Below are 22,157 nucleotides of genomic sequence, written 5' to 3' on the forward strand. Positions count from 1 at the left end.
TATCAGAAAAAAGCCACACTGTCAACTGTACTTCAGACAGATTGTTGTCCCCCACCTCCTGGGGCCAATGAGCCCATCTCTACACATTGACAGGTGTATTTTCATTTGAAGTATTACACTAAGACGAGTGGCAAATCTCAGGCTGCATGTGGACTTCTAGGCCTCTGTGTCTGGTCCTCAGATCTCTCATGAGCTCATACCCTGAAACCAGGGAGTGTTTATTGAGGAGAGATTTTACCATTGCCTTATTATCTTAATCCCGTGTTATCCTACATGAAGATCAAGTATCCAGAGCTTTGTGATGCAAAGTCAGGCTCCTGCATCATGTATCCACCTGTTTTTCACCCACCAGCCACAGAAAACAACCATGTTATCACAAAACACAGCTGCATTTACCGGCTAAGTTGTAAGATCCTATGCTTTAAGACACTGCTGTGGTCCAAACCCTGGCTCTGAAGCATGGATCCTTGAGGTGGTGGTAGGAACTGAGAGAGTATTTACTCACATGGACATGAGAAAGGGGAGAACACAAAAGGAGACAGCACCAAGCAAAAACAAAGCCACACTCTCACCCACCTGTAAGCAAATAATATTTTTAATTTTAAAGAAGCAGGTGCTTCTGTTGCTGGGTGCTGGAAGTTAACGTGGCAGGTATGGAAGGCAGAGAATAATGAGGGGAAATCTTTTAAAACCTATACATAGGTAGTGTATCACACCTTCAAAACTGACCCAAATAGCAAAACAGAGCAACACAGATTGTGAGTGAGGGGACACTATGCTGCCTTCTAAACACATCCCCTCCCTCAAAGAAATCTGGGCATGGTAGTTTGTTAATAGTTGCTGGGAATGGTAACTCTATGAGGGGTAAACTACAGTGCCCAAAATTCTTCAAGGGATGTGATTGGAACGTGCTTTTTAAAGGTAAAGTGTGTTTGCAGCCCAAGGAACACAACTTCTTATTTGGTGGTCCCGTAGAAAGGTGTTAAAATTTTGGAGGATGGTGTTTAGTTGAACAGAGCAAGCTACAAAGCAAAACCAATTGATGATGCCTGCTGAGGCACTGTTAAATATTTAGGATGACCAGAACGACAAGCTGCTTTCAAAAGACCATATTAAGTTTTATGAGTGCAGCCAGTTTGACTATTCCACGTTGCAGAACTGATACAGACAGGTAAGGTGATATGAAAGCTTTGGCAAGTAGCCCTCACTGAAAAATTAACTCGTCAACTTTAAGTGGCGAGGTGCGAGAGGGCAGGCAAAGGACACAGACTTCTTTGCTGTGGGAAAATATTTTATTTTCCATATAGATGTACTGAAGATACCACACCATCTGACAGAAATAATTCTCAAATAAACACGATTTTGAATAGTTATCCTAACCCTAATCTGAGCTGGGCCATCCATGAGGCAAAGTGAGGCGACCACCTGGGGCAGCAGATCTGGCCTCCAAGAAATGCATCATCTGCTGCTGCTGCCACGGTGGTAATTATAGCTGTGCCATGTGCAAAGAAGAAGAAGAGGACGAAGAGGCAGTGGCGTAGCGTGGGTTCTCAGCACCCGGGGCAAGGCAAGTAATTTGTGCCCCCTAACTTGTGGATTTTAGCACTCGAGTCTCTTCCGCGCCCCCCCCCCAGATGTTGCGCCAGGTGCACCACCCATGCTACGCCACTGCTCCCACCACAAGTCTTCAGGACAGCCATCCGAAGTCTGGCGCGGGGAGAAGGTCTCTCCGCCCCACCGCCAGGCTTCGGAGCAGCCTTCCGAAGGCTGGCGGCGGGAGGAGGTCTCTCCGCCCCACCGCCAGCCTTCGGAGGAGGTCCGAGGACAGTGGGGAAGACGCGCTGCGCTTCCCCGCTGTCCCGGAGATTTCCCTATGGACTTTCGTCTTGCGAAGGGCCGGCCAAACGCGCGCCCCCCAATGTTGCGGCCGGTGCGGCCGGCACCCCTGGCACCCCCCACGCTACGCCACTGTGAAGAGGAGGAGTTTGGATTTGATATCCCGCTTTATCACTACTCTAGAGGTCTAAAATTGGCTAACAATCTCCTTTCCCTTCCTCCCCCACAACAAACCCTCTGTGAGGTGAGTGAGGCTGAGAGGCTTCAGAGAAGTGTGACTAGCCCAAGGTCACCCAGCAGCTGCATGTGGAGGAGCGGAGACGTGAACCCGGTTCACCAGATTACGAGTCCACAGCTCTTAACCACTACACCACACTGGCTTATGGTCCAGATCTGCCTCCTTGGCATCCCTTCCATGCCACCTCTACAGTGGCCTCTTGGCAAATAGGAATCACTGCTGGTCTCCTCCCACCCTTGTTCCCAGTGCAGCTCTTTATTCCCCCGTTCCCAATGCAGATCTTCACTTACCCCTTCTTTCCTGCTGGAGGAAGCACCATTTTGTGGTTTGTCTCAGGCGCCAAAATATATTGGGCTGGCCCTGACCCTTATCCACACCACCGGCACCAACTCTAGGGGGCCCTGGGGGTTCAGGCACCCACAAAAAAATTGTTGTGGGTGCTTGGCACCCTTACCGCGGGGCCCTGGACACAACTTCTGGGTTTCCAAGCACTGCTGCAGCGTGCAATGTAACATGGCGTCATGACATCACGGCATGCATGCTGCTGCTAGGCACCCATAAACTGAGGCCTAAGTCGGCACCCCTGATCCACACCCAAAGCAGGGATGGAGGGATACTTACACATGCAAAGGATTCTGGCTAGGGATCCACATAACTAGCAAAAATAGAAACAAGGTAAGGCTTTAGAAAAGATGTTTTTCCTGCAGTCTTATAAACTGCAATTCTCCAACTGCAATCCTTCTTTGCCATTGTGGCTGCCTTCTCCGAGTTGGCTTCTCTGTAATTGTTCCTTAGGACAGAGCTGCCTTTTAGAAGCACAGTCCTATCCCACAGAATCCAGAAACCCACAGGATTTTGAAAGCAACGTTCTTCTTTGCCAAAATCCAGGCTTGCAGTATTACAGTATTTGTTCTTCTTCACATGCATGGGAACATTTGTGCATGTAGCTTCAAAGTGGGTAGCAGAGTCCAGGTTGCTTATCAGCCCCCTGTAAGGGGAATCCCTCTCACACAAACACACACAAATGTTTTGTTCTGGTTGCCAAGCAGCTGCAAAGGACGTATTGGCTTCACATCAAGCTTATTGATAGCGAAACTGTTTTTACCTTATTGGTAGTGAAACCACACAGCTTTATTATACGAAGTTTTTTAAGAAACAGAAAGAACAGAAAGAACAGAAGTGAAGCCAACCACCTGTCTCCTGGATCCTTATAAAAGCTAACCGGGAAGGACTGGGCGATGGGCTTCGTGGGGTGGTGAATGCTTCCCTCCGTGAGGGAGCCTTCCCAGACCCGCTGAAAGAGGCGGTCATTAAACCGGTTCTTAAAAAAAACATCTTTAGATGAGGCCACGATGGCCAATTATCGCCCAGTCTCAAATCTTCCATTCTTGGGCAAGGTGATTGAGCGAGTGGTTGCTGAACAACTCCAGGCACGTCTGGAAGAAGCGGACCATTTGGATCCCTTCCAGTCGGGATTCAGGCCTCATCATAGGACTGAAACTGCCTTGGTCGCACTGGTTGATGATCTCCGGCGGGCTAGGGACAAAGGTGAGAGCTGTTTCCTAGTTCTGCTGGATCTCTCAGCGGCGTTTGACACCATCGACCATAACATCCTTCTGGACCGTCTTGAGGGGCTGGGAGCTGGGGGCACTGTCATACAGTGGTTCCGCTCCTTCCTCCTGGGCCATGTTCAGAAAGTGGTGGTGGAGGATGAGTGTTCAGACCCTTGGGCTCTCACTTGTGGGGTGCCTCAGGGTTCTGTCCTCTCCCCCATGCTTTTCAACATTTACATGCAGCCACTGGGAGAGATCATCAGGAGGTTTGGGCTGGGTGTTCATCAGTATGCGGATGATACCCAGCTCTACCTCTCTTTTAAATCAGACAAAAGGGTTTTCCGTTTTTGAGCTGCTTCGCAAGACGAATTCCCCTATGGGCTTGCTTCGCAAGACGAAAACGTCTTGCGATTTTTTTTCGCTTTCCCCCCTTTTTCTAAGCCGCTAAGCCGCTAATAGCCTTTTAGCCGCTAAGCCTTTAATAGCCGCTAAACCGCTAATAGCGCTAATCCGCTAATAGGGTTGCTTCACAAGACGAAAAAACCGCTAGACGAAGAGACTCGCGGAACGGATTATTTTCGTCTTGCGAGGCACCACTGTATTCAGATGGAGGAATGGGAAAAACTATGGAAGAGTGAGATAAAATTTATAGCATGTGTGGCGATTAAAGAAAATTATATGAAAATGATGTATAGGTGGTTATCTAACTCCAGTCAAATTAGCAAAAATGTACAAAGCTAAAGAAAGCAAGTGTTGAAAACGTAAAACAACAGAAGGGACATTTTTTCCCATGTGGTGGGATTGTAAACGAATTATTGGGATATGATTTATAATAAAATGAAGATGTTTAAAATAACCTTTGTTTAAAAAAACCAGAAGCTTTCCTAGTAGGTATTACAGGAGTGGACCTACCAAGATTACAAAAGAACTTATTTATGTATGCAACTACGGCCGCACAAATACTACTAGCACAACATTGGGAAGAAGAAGGTGTCCCAGCCAAAGAAGATTGGCAAGTTAAATTAATGGAATATGCTGAAATGGCAAAATTGACAATGAAACTAAGAGGAAGAGACGACAACGAATTTAAAGAAGATTGGAAGGACTTTATTGCATATATACAGAAGCAATATACACAAGTTAATACATTACCAGGGTTCTAGGACTACTTGTAATTTTATTATGAATGGACAAAAAGTAATTTTGTTGTTGTTGTTGTTGTTTAGTCGTTTAGTCGTGTCCGACTCTTCGTGACCCCATGGACCAGAGCACGCCAGGCACTCCTGTCTTCCACTGCCTCCCACAGCTTGGTCAAACTCATGTTGGTAGCTTCGAGAACACTATCCAACCATCTCATCCTCTGTCGTCCCGTTCTCCTTGTGCCCTCAATCTTTCCCAACATCAGAGTCTTTTCCAGGGAGTCTTCTCTTCTCATGAGGTGGCCAAAGTATTGGAGCCTCAGCTTCAGGATCTGTCCTTCCAGTGAGCACTCAGGGCTGATTTCCTTAGTAATTTTAATGGTTTTTAAATTTACAATGGACATGTGGAATGCTGATAAATAATGGAACCAAGGAAGGGACAAGGGGGAAGTCAATTTCTTCTGTTTGGTTTTGAATTTGTATTGCTGTTGTTTTATTTTTCTTATTTTTGGAAAACTAATAAAATATTACCAAAAAAGAAAAAGAAAAAAGAGTTAACCAGCAAGTCCAGCCACATTCCCACTACGGATAGCCTTAAATACCTGGCTTGGAATACCTTTGTGTAGAAACCTGTTCAACCTGTACGGAGCTTAATGCCCACGAGGAACTCGCTCATTTCTTATCTGTTTCATTATGCGGGATGTTAATAACTGGATTTGGTATCCGCCATCCGTTTTCTTTTTAATTTTAAAGAAATGCAATTATTACATTATATTCACAGAAAAAAGAAACAAACATATATGGCCACTGTCTCCCCTACGACACAGGGAGATAAAATGGGAAGAGAGGAACCATGCATTCCACCTTGAGCTCCTTGGAAGAAAGGTGGAATACAACTGTAATGAAAAAAATATACTGTGTAATAAATAGATAAAATATGATATAAATAAATATTTTTTGGGAAAAGATGTTTTGTCTGTTTCCTATGCATTTGGACAACTCTTAAGATACAGTAACCCAATTTTGCATGATGGATGAAGAAGCAGCTTTCTGGAAATTAATCCCAGGTTTCTGGATATGTTTGGATACAACTCAACGTGATTTTGAATCAAGAAATCCCAGAGCAGTGTAACAACATTAACATATGTGGGCAACTCTGGAAGGTGGTCTGGAACAGCAAGTATGGATCATTTCACTTGATTCTTATAGCTCTGCACTATCTGCTAGTGATCTAAAAATTCAAGGTTTTGCTGTTAGCATAAAGGTAAAGGACCATTAGGTCCAGGCGTGAGCGACTCTGGGGTTGAGGTGCTCAACTCGCTTTATTGGCCAAGGGAGCCGGCGTACAGCTTCCGGGTCATGTGGCCAGCATGACTAAGCCGCTTCTGGCGAACCAGAGCAGCGCACGGAAATGCCATTTACCTTCCTGCCGGAGTGGTACCTATTTATCTACTTGCACTTTGACGTGCTTTCGAACTGCTAGGTTGGCAGGAGCAGGGACCTGCATATAAAGCCCTAAGTGACCTGGAACCCAAGGAGCTCTGTTTAGGGTAGAGGAAGTCCTACTTCTTGTGCCATCCAGGAGACAACATCCAACATCTAAGAGGACATTTACACAAAGCAGCTCATTCTTGGTTTTGCCCCCCCCACCACCACCACACCACCTGTGGAACTCCCTCATTATTTGACGGTCCTCCATAGTAGAAACAGAATACCTACACTTCTATTGACTGCTTTTGGTTCAAATGGAAAATAGTTTGTTTTTTTCAGGGCTGGTATGATAGCCTTTGCTGCTGCTGAAGTTGATTAAGATTTTAAAGTATGTTTTTATTACTGTGTGTTCTGTTTTTTTTTTTTTAATACCGCTAGCTGTCACGTGCTCCTAATCGGAGGAAGGGCAGAATGTCAAAACAATGAACCATCAGCTGGACACATCTGTGCAGCGTGAACAAAGTTTTTGTGCAACGGAACTTAAAGAGTTTTCTAAGGAGCCATGCTGCTCCTTTGAAAGAAACAGATGAGAAAGGATGAAAATAAAGGGGAATCTTTTCCTTTCAATCTTCATAACCGTGTGTGCACGTAAAAACCAGCATATATGCGCGTGCACATATCTTCTCTTATTCTGCCGTTCTTTGCAGCACATCAATTTACTTCTCTTTTCTTTCATGTTTTCTCCCTTCCTGTCTTCCTCCCCACCCCACCCCTGCGCCTTTTATCCTGATTTCCCCTTCTTTCTTGCCGTTTCCTCTTCCTTTACAGGACTCCCATCAGGCCCTACCAGCATGATAAGAATTGTAGTCTACTCCCTGGACGTCACGGACTGCCCCTTCCTCCTGCGGGTGTTCTTATGCCCAAAACATTACCCAATATGAACGTCGTACGGCATGTGCTGCTTCCTCAGCCGTTGCCGCGTGACACGTGTGTGCGTGCATGTGTGAAAGAGGCATGGGTTGCGGAGAGACATCTTCCATCTTTCGCGGCCTCCACTGCGAGAAGAGCGCGGTTTCGAAAGCGGCAGTACCCGAGAGGCGGCGCCGAGGCGCTGGGCGGGGTCGGAAGGCTTTTTTGCCCGCCTCTGGACGCGGGGGGAGCTTGGCTGATGCAACGTGGCCACGCTTGCAAGGCTCCGAGCTCCCTCGCCTGTTCTCCAGGTGTCACGACGGAACGGGCGCGTCCGGATCGCACCCCGAGGTGCTGGTAGGTCTGGGCAGGTGCGGCGAGGAAAGGGATCCTCCTGCTTGCAAGGAGGCGAGGTTGGGGGGCGGAAGGAATTGGGTTAGGGGGAGCAAACCCCAAGGCGAAGCATCGGGGGCTTCCCAGAGGGCAGGACAGGGAAGGGGGGCGAAGGAGACATGGGGAGCGGATCGGGAAGTGGGGGCGAGGGGGAAATCGACCCCCCTCTTCTCTGGGAGGGGGGTGGAGAAGCGTGGCGGCGGTTTGGAGGGGAGACGGGCTTAAGGTGGGCAGGAGAAGGTCCGCCCAGCACCCATGTGGCGGGAATAGCAGCTGTACAACAGGCGAAGCATTCCTTCGCTGATGAGCTTCTTCGTCCACCTCCCACCGCTGCGCATCACCTGTTGGGCTGCTGCCTGTCACGCAGCTGTCAGACGTGGCCGCTCGGTGCCATAAATAGTTTAAAACAAATACTGTAGAGAACTCTGCGCGCGGGGGGCGGGGCGGGCAGTTTGCAAGGCGGCATGGGTGTAGCGGGGGGGGCAGCTAGCCCCCCAATCAATAATAAATAAATAAATAAAAATACATAGCTAACTGAGGTTCTGCCCTCCCAACAAAAATCCTGGCTACGGGGATGCTGAAGGTGGCTTTGAGTAGATGTGGCCAGAAGGAGCTGGCATGGGTGCGGAAAGGGTCCCTAGGCTCCAAAGGTAAACGGAGACAAGGATTAGGGATGTTTATACACATAGTGTGTATGTGATCTCGGGCTCCTGGGACACCTCCTTGATCTTCAGTCCCAAAACTTGTGAATAATTTGGGCTGCAATGCCTGTAATCACTTTAACCAAGTGCAGCAGTAAATTAACAGTTAAGGGTGTCATTCTGCGAGCTGGGAGAGACCAGGGTTCAAATCTTCACATTGGGTGACGCTGGGCCACTCTCTGTCTCTCAGGCTAACCTACCTCTCAGGGTTGTTGTAAGGATGAAGTGTGGGGGAGGAGAACCATTTACACCACATTGAGCTCCTTGGAAGATAAAGGTGGTATAGAAATATAATTGGTAAATAATAAATATACAGGCAAATGTGTAAAGGGTTTCGACTTCATAATATATTAATCAGCTTTTCAAAAAAAGCATGCATATCCCTGATTAAATTAGGCTTCGGATTTTACAACGAACTGACTGTTTTTGACACAAAAGTTGCTGTGAATTAGTAGTGGAAACGTCTTACTGGGAATACTGGATTGAAATCCCCGGTTGGCTACAAAGCTCACTGGCCCATCTTGGGCTAGTAGTAGTTGCTCTCTCTCTTTCTCTCAGCCTACTTTGCAGGGTTGCTGTGCAAGGCAAGGATAATATGGGGATGTACTCTGTGCACTGCTTGAGTGCCTTGGAAGAAAGGCCGGATAGGAATGTAACACACCAGTAAAAAGAAAATAGAAGTACGTATAAAAAAAACAAGTAGCTAGCTAATTACTGGAAGGAACTGCCACCTTCTCTCACACCCACAAGGTGGGAGTGCCTATTCTTTTGTGATGGTTGTCATGACTCATGCACAAGTTAACTGGAAAAATCAAAACAATGATACTGTAGTGGGGTTTTCCCCTCAATACTGTTGCTTTTACCTATAGGAAAAATTTTAGTCACTTGTTATTATCTGAGTTACCTAGAAGTGTATATCATTAACCAGCTCATAGAGTATTAGTCAAGGGGAAATGCCAAGAATATTATTATGTGAGTTCTTCTGAGCATGTGCAGAGTGTTTGCCTTTCTGGCCAGTTAGGGTTCAGTGCTCGCTGCCACATAATGCAAGAGAATGGTGTGGATGACATAGGGCTTGTGTGAGGCAGGGAAGTCGTGCATTTGCAGGTGCGTACGCGGGGATTTGGTGAGCCTAAGTGCTCAGGAGTTGTGTGAGGCAGGGGTCTTTTTTTGGGTTGCTGGGGGCAAACTAGATGTGGTTAAAAGCTGCTGCGCGGGGCGCAATTTGGTCTTGGGCACAGGTAGTGTGTGTGTGTTATTGTATTTCTCCGATGGAAATTCCCCCCATATGGAAAATACGGACCTGACTTACTGTGAGTCAGGCCGCCATGGAGCAGCTCAGTGTTGCCTACACAGAGTGGCTGGGGGTTTCAGGGAGGGGTCTCTCCCAGCCCCATCTGGAGATGCCATGGACAGAACCTGGGGCCTTTTTTGAGGTAAAAGCATGTGCTCTGTCACAGTCCTTAGCCATAGGGGGAGACGGGTACACTGTGGGTCCTTGTCACTCTCTGCTCCGCAAATGATTTTTGGGAAGGGTGGGTTTAAAGTTGTGTCTAAGTTTGGCTCCTGACTCTTGTTCCGTGTGTTCTTGCGTACGTATGAGAGCAGGGACGGCCTTCCCACAATGCACCACACAGCCACATGTGTGGTTTGGGGTTAAGGGTGGAGAAGCTACAGTCCCCAGGGAGTGGAAGGTGTGCCCAGGATGGGAACGAGAAGATGGGAAAGCGCTTTCCCTGGCACTGGAGAGAATTTGGCCCAGAGGCCCCTTGGTTGGAGGGTGTGTGTGTTCTGATTTCCCATAGATGTGGGTGCCGTTAGAAGCTGCCCCTGAACAGAAGTCATATGGCGTTCTAAGGTATAATTGGTTTTCAAGGGGATTCTTATACAGTGGTACCTCGGGTTACATACGCTTCAGGTTATATACGCTTCAGGTTACAGACTACGCTAACCCAGAAATAGTGCTTCAGATTAAGAACTTTGCCCCCAGATGAGAAAGAAATTGTGCTCTGGTGGCGTGGCAGCAGCGGGAGGCCCCATTAGCTAAAGTGGTGCTTCAGCTTAAGAACAGTTTCAGGTTAAGTACGGACCTCCGGGACAAATTAAATACTTAACCCGAGGTGCCACTGTATTTAGCTGAATCAATCACTTCCATTATGTGTGTATGCAGGATTCTTGTTGCTGGCATCCATCTGTCTCGGGAGACAATGAGACCTATGGTGGGGAGGTCAAGCTGCTGGAAGGTTGCAGCGCCTGCCGCGGCCATAGAGACCAATGCAGGAGATACATGTTTTGTTGCAGCTGGGGCAGGAGAAGCCGCCCAGTTGTGCTACTGCAGATGCACCATGTCATTTCTTCTCTGTGCTCCTCCCAGCGGTTGTTTCTCCTCAGGTCACTGCTATGGATACACAAACCTGACCGTTTGCCTCCAGGCATTGCGGTCATCTGCGAGGGATTCCGAACTGAGCCGATGTCCTGGTTCAGACAATTATCTAAGGTTTCGCAAACCATGGTTTCTGAAGCTAAGAGTGTGAACCAAGTGTTCCTCCCTTCTCTTCTATTTTCTGCCACCTTTGGCTCCAAGATTCTGGTTTATGAAGCCTGGAATGATCATCCAAACTGGGCGACTGTGTATCTTCTAATTTGATAACAAGAGGATAAAATGAGGTAGCTACGCACCGCAACCCTGTAAAGTTGGGTTAAACTGGTAGTTTCCTTGCAGCAGTGCTGCTGAACTGCATTGTAAAGTGCTTGCCTTTGATTCGGCAAGCTTAACTCTTACACAGCACCCAGCCTGATCCTGTACCTCTTTTTGCAGAGCTGAATTGGGGGGGGGGCTACTTGTGTGAGGCCTTGAGCTGTAGCCCTCACTTGCTAGCGACAGAGTTTTAAGAAACTAGACAGAACGAGAAGCGGATCAGCTCAAGGAGCTTTTAAAGTGTGGTGGTTCTGAGGAGAGAGATGTCTTGATACCACATGGCCCCCCTAACCTGAGACAGTGGGACGTTTGGTTTGATCATATATTTTTGCCGCTTGCTTTTTAAGGAGAAGCGTAAGCCGGGCTGCTTCTAAAGTGGGGACTGGGGCTTGTAGGTCACTTTGTAACATGACGCTTAACTGTTGAGTGAGGGGGGGCAGAGGGGGTGGGACCTGGCTCTGGGACTTTAAATAGGGCAGGCTTCCTGCTGGGACAGGAATAGAGGAAGAAAGATGCGAGCAAGCCATGGTAGGTTTCTTTCAAATTTCAAACCCTCTAGTGTGCATGTGTGTGTGCTGGGTCGCCCTCATGTGAACGGAGGCAGCTCCTGCTGTGGTGCAAATTGAATTATGGTAGTCCCTTAATTAAAGGCTCCTGCGCACCTCTGAGCATGCCTCTTCCAGCTGGCCTCCTGTGAAGGCTGGCAATTCTGAGTGCTAAATTAACTCTCCCTCAGGGCAGGGAGTGAGAAATAGTTTCCAGCCCGAGGGCCACATCCCCTTCTGAGCAGCATTCCAGGGGCCACATGCCAGGGCGGGCGGGGCTAGAGGCAAAAGTGGGCGGGGCAATTGATATCAACGTTTGCCCTTGTGCAGTAGGCTTGTTTCTGCACAGGAGTGTGTTTGGGGAGGGGGTGTAGCCTGGGAAGAGTCTGAAGGGCCAGAGAGAGATGTCTGGAGGGCCACATTTATTTCCCGCCTCAAAGAATATATCCTGTTCTATGTTTCGTTGCTCTGTTTGTGTATTCTTCCCATCCTTTAATATATAAGAGTGATGCCTCAAATATTAGATATTTATTTGTTTTTATTTCATAGAATCATAGAGTTGGAGTAGACCACAAGGGCCATCGAGTCCAACCCCCTGCCAAGCAGGAAATTTATTACATTCTTATTCCACCCTTCAAGGACGTTGCATATTTATCCTTCCTCAAGGCATCTCAGGGTACTGAATCCAGCGGCATACTTTGGCAATCTTTTGTAATACGGTGCCCTATGCGAGACCAAAATTTGGCACCCCCAAATGGATCCCACCACCACCATCATCACCTTCTGTCCTCACAAGAACCCCGTGAAGTAGCTGAGGCTGAGAAAGAGTGAGAGAGTGGGCCGCTTCGGGGCCCAGTGGGGAATTTGAACCTGGTTCTGCTCAGTCCTAGCTTGCCTTTCCAATCCAACACCATGCTGGCTGTCGCTACTCTAGATCTGTTGCATTACGCTGCAAAGTTTACATATTTTATTTAGGAAAAACGTAAACGATTTGATTGAAAATAATTCTCAAAGTGGTGTACAAATGAGATTACATGACTAAAACCCACAAAGCAATAAAAACAAACAAACCCCTTAGTGTTCATTGTTAGGGGCTGCCAACCCCACCTTCCCTTTACACCTGCTGAGAGTTAACCTATTGCCCACATAACTTTGTTTCAATGACCTGAGTTTAGGTCTGTGAAATCTGACTACTAGCTGCTGGGATCACCCATACTTGTCGCAAGGTTGCCTCAGGTAAACAGGTGATGATTTTATGACCTGTGGGTCAAAAGATGGTAGTTAGCACTTTTTTTTTAATGACCCATAAAGTAAGGTCTTGTGTAACTTGGAGAGTTTTCTCATGTGATTTTGTGGTGCATACGTCAATGTTGTGGGGTGAGGCTGGTGGGTGCTATCCTGCTCTCTCCTCATGCCTTCGCTGAGCGTGTTGGGGAGACCAGTTCCTTATGTTTGCCTATGTTTTTGCTCTTCTCTAAAGGAGCAAACCCGGTGCTGTGGCAGACAGTCCTGAGCCCTAAACTGTGACTTCCAAGACAACAAACAAGGTAAGGACCTTTCTCTCTGGATAGAAAGAAGGAGTTAAACATGATGGGAAGAATTAAACGTGATGAGAGCAGGTACTGATTGTACCTTCGCCTTGTAGCTATTTTGGTGGCAACCTGTATTCAGAGATAGTGGGGTCTGACGCTTGTGTCTTTCTCCATCCTCAGCTCTCAGTAGATTGTGAAATATTGGCAGGGGGAGGAATCCGCTGAAGTCATTGCACAACGACTGGCTGCTCCTGCAACTGAACTTCCCCTCTTCCTTCTCCTCCCTCTCCTATGCACCCCCAGAGGGTTCGCGGGAACTCCAAAGCAGATTTGAGGAGTTGCAGGGAGAGGAGACGGAAGGAGAAGTTCTGTTGCTTGAGCAGAAGTCTGGTTGCTTGCCCAATGACTTTGCCAGACACAACCCATACGGAGAAGGACCTTGGTGGTTTTTTTTGGTTTTTTTTACTCAGTAAAAGTCACGCTTTTCAGTCATGTTACAGTACAACTGTCTTCTTTTTGTAGGATTTTCAGAATACAGTTAAACCAAAAGGGTATGTTACCAAGTTAATTAGATCAGACCTTTTCAGTGGTGCCCCCCCCCAACTTGTGGACTGCTCCACCCAGGGAGACATCGCCCTTGTCTGTTTTTGGGCACCAGGCGAATACCTTTTTCTTTACACAGGTTTTTGGCCCTTAATTGTGGCCTCTTTTAGTAGGGTGAAAACAGCAAGTCCTGATCTGTTTTATCTGTTCAGCTGTCCTTTTAGATTTTAGATTTTTATTGGGAGTTCTTTATTTGGTTTTAATGTAAGTTGCTTTGGGTCACTTTGTGAGAAAAGCAACTAACAAATATAATAATAAAGAAATAAATACGGTGTATCTCCGTGAGGTTTTTGTGCACATTTTTGCACAGTCAGTGGTAGTGGCCCCTTTCCCTCTCCTCACATGCAGCTGGGGTCTCTCATCGCTGATTTGATTCAAGACCATGCAGCTCAGTCTTCTGCAGGGCTGGAACCAGAGGTCGATCCCTTCAGGCCCCTGTTGAGGTCCATGATCTGGCCTGAGGCCTACTGGAGACCAGGGGCCTCCTCCTGCAGTTCAGCAGAGATGGGGCTTGGAACGACCTGCGGCCCTTGTTGGACTCCAACTTCCCTCAGCTCCAACCAGCAGGGCCAATGTTTAGGGATGATGGAATTTTAGACCAAAAATACCCTGGAGGTCCATAAGTTCCCCATTCCTGCTCTTCAACATTCCTGCTTACTTGCCTCTTCCTCTAGCCTAGAGGTGGAGGGAATGCAAATAAGTGAGTGTGATGGGAAGAGGAGTAGCTAGTACAGGTTTGCTAGGCCATCTGCTCCTCCTCAGCGCTAATAGTAAGGCGTTCCATGCCCTCAGGCTTATAACGGAAGAAGATGTGACACACAAGGAAAAAAGAAAAGGAGGGAGGATGGAAAAGCAACCTCAGCCTCAAGTTACAGTTCTTATAATGCAGTTATAAATGGCAGAACCTCAGTTCAGTTAGATTCCTTTAAACCTCCAATGAAGTTATAATATCAAGCTTTTGGTCATGTAAACTGGAAGGCCCTTTTTTGCGTAAGAAGGCGCTGGCCGATTGAACAAGTTCAGTGCCTGCTTGCTTGAGGCTTCTTCGAGTTTTCCTTCTCAGGAGGGCTGTGTTGTTCCACAGCGCACATGCTCACAAAGAGCCCAGGGCCATGCCCAGTTGTTTAAACATAGATCACCTCACAAAGTAAGATCCTGGCATGGTGCGAGGCTTGAGCTACGTGTCGTTCTCAGTCATGCGTAGCTTATCTCCAACCTTTGACAAAATGCAGCCGTGGAGGCTGCAAACTAAAGCGGAAACATTGTGCTGTGTGCGTGTGTACGTATTTTTCCTTGTGTGCCATCACCTCTCCAAAAAAAGCTTTGGTGTGTTTGTGTTTTAGTGGGAAAATACCATATGGGAAAAGGATTACGAACTCCCACACCCACTTCCCATGTGCTAGTTTTCTGCTTTTGGCTGCGTACTGTAGCTTCAGACAACTATGGTTCTGAGCACCCTTAGCAAACTACAGTTCCCAGGGCTCTTTTGAGCTTGGAAAGTGCTTTAAATGTATGGCAAGGACGCAGCATCTTTCCTCACTCCATTTTGTGAAACAACAAACCTTGAGGCAAACCACACACAGTTTGCCACTTGCAAGCATTGCACAATTCAGTACGTGCAGCGGCAGCTTTTTAACAGCAGCCCCTTCTGCACAATTGCCTCAGAGGATCTGTTATGCAGCTACATGTGTTTTATTTATGCCACTGAATTAAATGTGTGTTTGTGGGGACTTTGTTAGATTAATTGAGTTCACAAGTGTAGCTATTTCTACATCGCAGTTAAGTGATAATAAAACATATTGTGTTGTTAGACTTAATTGAGTTTATCATTTGATATTCTTCTCTAGCCTTAAGACAAGTCTGAAAAAGTAGCAGAATCTTGTTGCTGAAATTGTATATATTTGGGAAACAAAGCTGGAATCTGATAAGCAGCAATGCAGAAGCCACACAAGAGTAGAAGTTAGGCATTCCCACATCTAATTAAATGCAGTGTCTCAATTCAGACATCCTGCCAAATCGAAGTTAAGAAATTTTAACTATGGTTTGCTGCGTTCAAATTGAAAAACTAGGGTTTATGATTGGATTGTCTGGGAAAATAGAACTGGAAACTGCACCTTAAAATGTATTTACGAACCATGTTTTGTGCTTAACTATGATTTGGAGTGATGTCTGAATGGACAACCCAGTTATGGCTGTTCGTCTACCTTCACAGATTGCTACACCAAGGAGATATAATTTGTGAACTTAAGAAGCCAAGGACTGAGAGGACATAAAATGAGATTGGGCATGCTGCTGTAAACTGTTTTTTGCCTCTTGCATGCTTAGATGAGCACATAAGATACCTCCGCTGCATGTGAGTATACTTAGCCATCCTCTGTATTTGTTATCGTATATGAAGCTTCTCAAGTGGATTCAGTCCATTGGTTCCACCTAGCCAAGATCTCAGGCAAAGGAAAAACCTTTCTTCAGCCCTGTCAATAGAGAGTGTTTCAACTGGAGATGCTGAGGGTGGAACCTGAGATCTCTGCGCATACACACCATACATGGCTTGCTCCAAAGAACCCTGGGAACTGTAGTTTAAGCCTCAAAAAGCTAAACCTCCCCAGCACCCTTAACAAACTACCGTCTCCAGGTTGCTTTGGAAAAAGTCACCGTGCCATAAATGCTCTTTAAATTCAGGTGTGAATGCAGCTCCAGCGTCCTCTGGGAGCTTTGTAAATAGGAAGTCATGTGGAAAATCTTTCGCAACGAAAGAACTGCAAACATGCAAAGCCTTGTATGTAAGGCAACTGCCTTCATGACATGCATAGTCTGCAGACCTAGAGATATAAACATTTTCCTTAATTTCAGGCAATTAGCTCTGCTGAACTATGCCTGGGAGCCTTTGCAGGGAGACGGCTGGCTCTGCCCGATAGGCAGGCACGAGCTGTCCTGTGCCAACGCTGCCCCTTTCCTGAACCCTTTCTCTCCCTGCCCCCATTCTGTGAGCTGGCACACATTCCTTCCTTTCATATCTGACCTTGGCCACCTCTTCTTCTGTGAAGGTTAGTCCAGCCTCCAGTCCTCATTGTGGGAAATAATGAGCGGTTGGCATTGGCGCTGGAAAAGGGGGGGGCAGCGGACAAAAGTTCGCCGCTTACGCAGAGCCAGGCATGATAACCGTTGGCATTGCACTCCCACACTTGCCCACGGCATGGGCAGATTTCGAGAGAGTAACTGAATACGCACAAAGAAGGGACGGGAGATTATTTGTTGCAAATTTTGCAGGTGCAACCACTTTTGCAGAGATTGTGGCCCAAGGCTGTTTGTTCTGAATTCTCTAACCCAAAGATGAGAGACCAGAGATCTGGGCGGCAGCAGGGCAAGAGGGCCCTCCGTGCACGTTTTTCTGTGGGTGGAATGTGGCCCTGAATTCTGATAAGGTCTCTTATACGTCCGGATGGAGTATAGAGAGTGGTGGGTGAGTCTGTGTAGAAGCTAGCCTACTGTGCAACAGCAGAATTTACATTTGTTGCGTCACCCACTTTTGCCCCTGGTCAAAACAGGCCGCATCCACACTGTAAATTTAAAGCACTATGATGCCACTTTAAACAGTCATGGTTTCCTTCGAAAAATCTTGGGAGGTGTGGTTTGCCACGGGTGTTGTTGTTAGGTAGGAGACCCTGTTCCCCTCACAGAATTACAATTCCAAAACATTTCCTGTGAAGAGAGGTTACTAGTTCAATCACTCTGGGAACGGTCGCTCTGTGAGGGGATTACGGATCTCCTAGCAACTCCCAGCACCCTGAACAAATGACAGCTCCCAGGAATATTTGGGGGAAGTCGTGGCCATGTAAAGTGGTATCATAGCGCTTTAAATGTGTAGTGTGAATTTGACCTTAGTTTAACTAAAAACAGTTAAAGCAATTGTATGTATCACACCCACCCACACCCCTATCTATATCTACAGTATATCTATCTCTATCTACCAATCAAGGGCACATTCCAGCCAGGCAAAAACAGTCAGGATTAGGATAGGAAGCAGAGCCTGAGGGAAGTTCCAACGGCCAGACAGAAAGGCCTGGACAGGCACATTAAGCCCCTGTGCCTGAGGTCCTTCACACCTGCTGTAAAATACCTGATCTTTAGAGGCAAGGAATACAGACATTAGTATGATTTGTGCTTGAGTAGAGAAAACGTGACTCTATGGCTAATATGAGATCCAGACATTGGGAACTCTATTATTGTTTTTAGAGTTTCAGGTCTTTCATGGCTACTGAAAACCACTGAAATGATTTTGACAGCAGCTAACTTCTCCTATAATCTGTAGAAAACCAAGAGGATCGGGGTGAAGATAGATTCCAGTGGTCTAGCTAAGGCAGGGGAAGGATGTCTCAATTCAGCACAGCTGTCCCAGGAGCTCCCCGAAGCTCCCACCCACTCCCACCCCCGACTTCTAGAGAACTGTATTTTCTTGTTCACTTCCATCCATATTTCTTGAGAAACATTTCCCCCCCCCCCAGCCACAAATACCCATCCTGTTTATTCAGAGGGGGGAAACAAGCAAAGTTTCAGATGGCGCCGAAAAATAAATAAATTGCAAGGCATCTAAATGAAATGCATTTATGCCAATTTGAATAATTCCAGGCCTAAAAGAACACACAGTTTGACGTAACTTTAATCCCCTGACAGGAGTGGTAGGAAGATGTCCAAACAAGTGTTTGAAAGGCACTTTGTGCTGGGATATTCTTGGCTCCAAAGAGCTCTGACTCCTATTCCATGGTAATAAATACTTCTTATTAAAGTTTCTGGGGAACAGGCCAGAGAAATTGACGGCACAGGAGCAGGCAAAATCTCTGTCCATCTTGCCATTTCAGTTTGTTACATTTCCTACTCATTTTCCAGACAAAAAGTAATTAAAAGTCAATACACAATGCAGTGCGCTTATGTTGACCGAAATTCTGCTCAGAGTAGCGCCAAAAAAGCGCCATTGAAGTGAATGAACCTGAATCTGTCGTGCCCATTAACTTTGGTGGTTCTGCTTGGCGCAACACTAGCTTTCGATCCCACCCCATGGTTTGGAGTCTCCTTGGAGTCTCTTTTGGACTACAACTCCTACTATTCCCAGCCAGCATAACCAATAGGCAGGAATGATGGGAGTTGTAGTTCCCAGGTGGAAGAAGGCTGGTTTGGGGAATCCAAACTGACCCTCCAACTGGGCATCTTACCATTGGCCTTACACTCATTCCTCCTTTCTCTGATTCTTCTTCTTTTTCTAGGCTTGAATCCTTTTTTGCTTTGGAGAGGAGTCGGCAAGCGTGTGTGCCTATGTGTGCATCTCGTAGCATATGCAATTCACGGAGCCTACCGGACACTGTCTCCACCCACTTTCACATGTGTGAATCTTTGTATGCATATAGCATCCAAACTCTTTTAATTGGCTGTGATTGAGGATAGGCACAGACGACGCAAGGGCAAAGTGAGAACCCCTCTTTGTATGAGTGGGTTGTACGTATGTGTGTGCATGAACTGATCGAGTGATGTGTGTGAGCTTAGTTCGTGTTTCAGTGCATCAGTCCCATAGAGAATTTTGTAGGCATGTGCATCTGCGACTGCACAACAGTGTGACACACACGAATGCCCACATCTGTGGGAGTGTGAGAGAGATTTGCTAATGTGCAAGGAGTGTATACACTTTTAGCAGTTCACTTTGCGTTTCCCTGGTCCCATGGTACACGTGAGCCTGTGCTAGTTGCAGGAGAAGAGTCTTTTTAGGGTGTGACATAATTGTGGACAGACAAGTGTGAAGGCGTGTGATTGTGCAAGGGCCCTAGGATTTAGCCGCGTGAACAATTTGTGTGCATGTATCACATCCCTCCACCAATGGAGAAATCCAAAGCGGACCTCGAATCTGCAGCAAACGCCGAAGGCGAATTCAATCAAGATCTGCTCACTGATGAACCTGATACCCGCCCGGCCTGGGGGTCCAAAGTTCAGTATATCCTGGCCCAGGTTGGCTTTTCGGTTGGACTTGGCAACGTCTGGCGATTCCCCTACCTCTGCCATAAAAATGGGGGAGGTGAGTGGATACGGGCATTTCTTGCAAGCTCGGGGCTGGCATAGAGCAAGATTGTCCCCTTTTTCATTCATTTGTAGCAAGGTACCTGTGCCTTTTAACTTCTCCTTATTTTAAATGCCTGTGTCACCTTTCTGCATCATTGGGCTTTCAAGGCATTGAACATCTCAACTTAGAAACCATGCAAAGCACCCCAGCATACAAACTGAAAAGCAGTTACAGCCTTCACAGTGATGCACATAGAAGAGAAGAGATGAGAAGCAGATCACTATTAAAAGGGTATGGGAGATGGAAACGGCCATGGCAGGGGCCGCCACAGAGAAGGCCCTTCCATAAGTGGCTGCCTGCTTAAATTCCAAAGGTGCTGAGGCCCAAGGCATTTGGGGGCCTAAAGTGGACTTGTGTGACAATGAAGTAGCAACCTCAGCACTGCCACTGAACTGCCCCACCATGCCAGCTTCTCCTGCAATACACAAACACAACACCCGGGTCTTGGGTACTTCTTGGCCACTGTGAGCAGCAGCTGGTAAATGGGAAGGGAGATAGTCTTGTGTTGCAGGTAACAGTCAGGCTGTGCTTACAAAACAAACTTGCATAGCTTGAGCCTGCTTAGGAAGCATGTACAGCTGCCTTGGCCATTTTGAATGGAAGAACACATTTCTGCAGGGAGGGGGTGGCAGAAACTGGATTTTCACAGTGCTGCCCTTGTACCAATCCCGAAAACACCTTCCTTGTGCCAGTCCCCAAAAAACCACAGTTTTGAATGTGTTTAAGCAATGGTGTTTAAAAAGAAAAACAACCCCCCTCTTTATTTGAAAGAGCCAAATATTTGGTTGCATAATCATGGCATGCGCTTCAGACAGGGAGAGAACTGGAGTCCACTTGTGGGTGGGGAGGAGAGCAGGAAGAGGTGGCAATCGGAATTTGCCACAGACCGTATTTGTCTCTCTGTAAGGGGGGGGGAGTTGAGCTCACCCCACAACCGGCTGACCCCTAATGCTCTTTCACGGGAGCACCTGATTCCTCCCTTAAATTATTTCTGATTTGGGGGGGTGTAACTGGCTGGTGGAATCAGGGGAGACTGCTGGGGTCTGGGAGCAAAGTGTTGCTTGGATGCTGTAGCTGTGTGTCTCTGTCTCACCCTGGCCAGGTGCTTTCCTGCTGCTGTACCTGCTGCTTCTCTTCATCATTGGGATCCCCTTGTTTTTCTTGGAGCTGGCGGCTGGGCAGATTATCCGGCAGGGCAGCATCGGGGTCTGGAAGTACATCAGCCCTCGCCTGGTGGGCATTGGCTTCGCCAGCTGCGTGGTGAGTTGTTCCTCCGGCAGCACTTCTGAAAACCTTTTGCCTTTGAGCTCGCCCACCCCCAATCTCACCCATCAAGCTCTTCTTATACTATATCGGGGGTGTGGAATTGGATCCAGCTGGCAGGCTGGAGCACTGCCTCTCCCTCCCCCACGGGCAAACTTTGACAGGTGAGTGGGCACCCCCACCTGTCAATCACCTGACGTCATTATGGTGTTGGGTAACAACTTCAAAGGGGCTCGTTCTCAGCACAGAACAGCTGATGGGAAAAAGCCCTTTCAGAGAAGTGCTGCTGGATTCAGTCAGCTGATTAGCATCCACAGTGCGCCTGCTTTTGAAATTTGTTTGCAGGCGAGTTTTTAATCCAGACTGCGCCTGCAAACAGACTTTGAAGGCCTGCTGTCAGGCAGGGGCTTTGCAAATGCCAGTAATCAGCTGCTCGTCGGCGCTTGCCAAAGGCACACAGCCTGGAAGACACAGCGACACCTTCAAACTTCGACCTGCCCCATCTTTATCTGCGCCACACTTGACTTAAATGAAGATAGGTGTAAAACAGGTGGATGTGGTTTAACAAAATGGCCTCCTGGACCAAATGGGGAAGCCTAACTAGGCCAGAGGGTCTCCCACTGCTGGTCTGTGTCATGAGTGGGCAACGTGTGGCCTTCCAGGTGTTGCTGGAATACAGCTCCCATCATTCCTGACTGTTGGGCCATGCTGGCTGAGGCTGATGGGAATTGGAGTCCTAACAGCATCTCAAGAGACACCAGTTCCTCAGCCCTGATCTTGTCCCATGGCCTGCTTCCCATAGCGGCCAACTGGATACTCATAAAAGTGGGTGTGAAGGAGACAGTCCTCTGCTGCTAATGCCACCCTCCGCCAGCAACTGGAATTCAGAGGTAGACTTTCTCCGAGCATGGAGGCTCCATTGTTCCCTCATGCCAGCTGATAGCCATTGATAAACAAGTCCTCCACAAGTTTGTCTAATCCCATTTTAAAGCCACTTAAGCTAGTGACCTCCGCCATATCTTGTGGCAATGAATTCCACAAATTAATTATCCAGATGGCGGTGAGTAATGGAATTGGTGGAGCGAAGGGCTTCTCCCCTCAGCCTTCTTCTGCCTTGCCTAGATTAAACCGCCAGTGAAATAATTGCCAATTGCAGTTAACATCCTGCCCTAAATTCCTGGGGACAGACATGTTAAACATCTCCAGTATCTTG

At 47.3% G+C, this 22,157-nt stretch overlaps 1 protein-coding gene and 1 long non-coding RNA gene across 3 annotated transcripts in view; one reads left to right on the plus strand and one right to left on the minus strand.

Annotated features, from left to right (window-relative positions):
- Positions 1-4,712: 4,712 nt before the first annotated feature.
- Positions 4,713-7,182, minus strand: LOC309517724. The gene is made up of 2 exons (XR_014213236.1): positions 7,045-7,182; positions 4,713-5,282 (listed from the first exon to the last, which is right to left on the minus strand). It is a non-coding gene; the product is annotated as an uncharacterized lncRNA (long non-coding RNA).
- A 180-nt stretch (positions 7,183-7,362) lies between these two features.
- The window catches only part of SLC6A16 (solute carrier family 6 member 16), a 28,365-nt gene continuing 13,570 nt past the window's right edge, over positions 7,363-22,157 (plus strand). Inside the window, exons 1-5 of one of the 2 annotated variants that reach the window (XM_082196956.1) lie at positions 7,363-7,463; positions 12,924-12,990; positions 15,791-15,931; positions 18,837-19,636; positions 20,784-20,941. In XM_082196956.1, coding sequence (XP_082053082.1) covers positions 19,420-19,636; positions 20,784-20,941 — 375 coding nt within the window. In that variant the 5' untranslated portion in view covers positions 7,363-7,463; positions 12,924-12,990; positions 15,791-15,931; positions 18,837-19,419. Of the gene's footprint in view, positions 7,464-9,862; positions 10,059-12,923; positions 12,991-15,790; positions 15,932-18,836; positions 19,637-20,783; positions 20,942-22,157 lie in introns of those variants that run through there. The other variant, XM_082196957.1, reaches the window with a different exon arrangement.

Source organism: Podarcis vaucheri, assembly GCF_965113315.1.
Source record: "Podarcis vaucheri genome assembly, chromosome: 13".
Lineage (NCBI taxonomy): Eukaryota > Metazoa > Chordata > Lepidosauria > Squamata > Lacertidae > Podarcis > Podarcis vaucheri.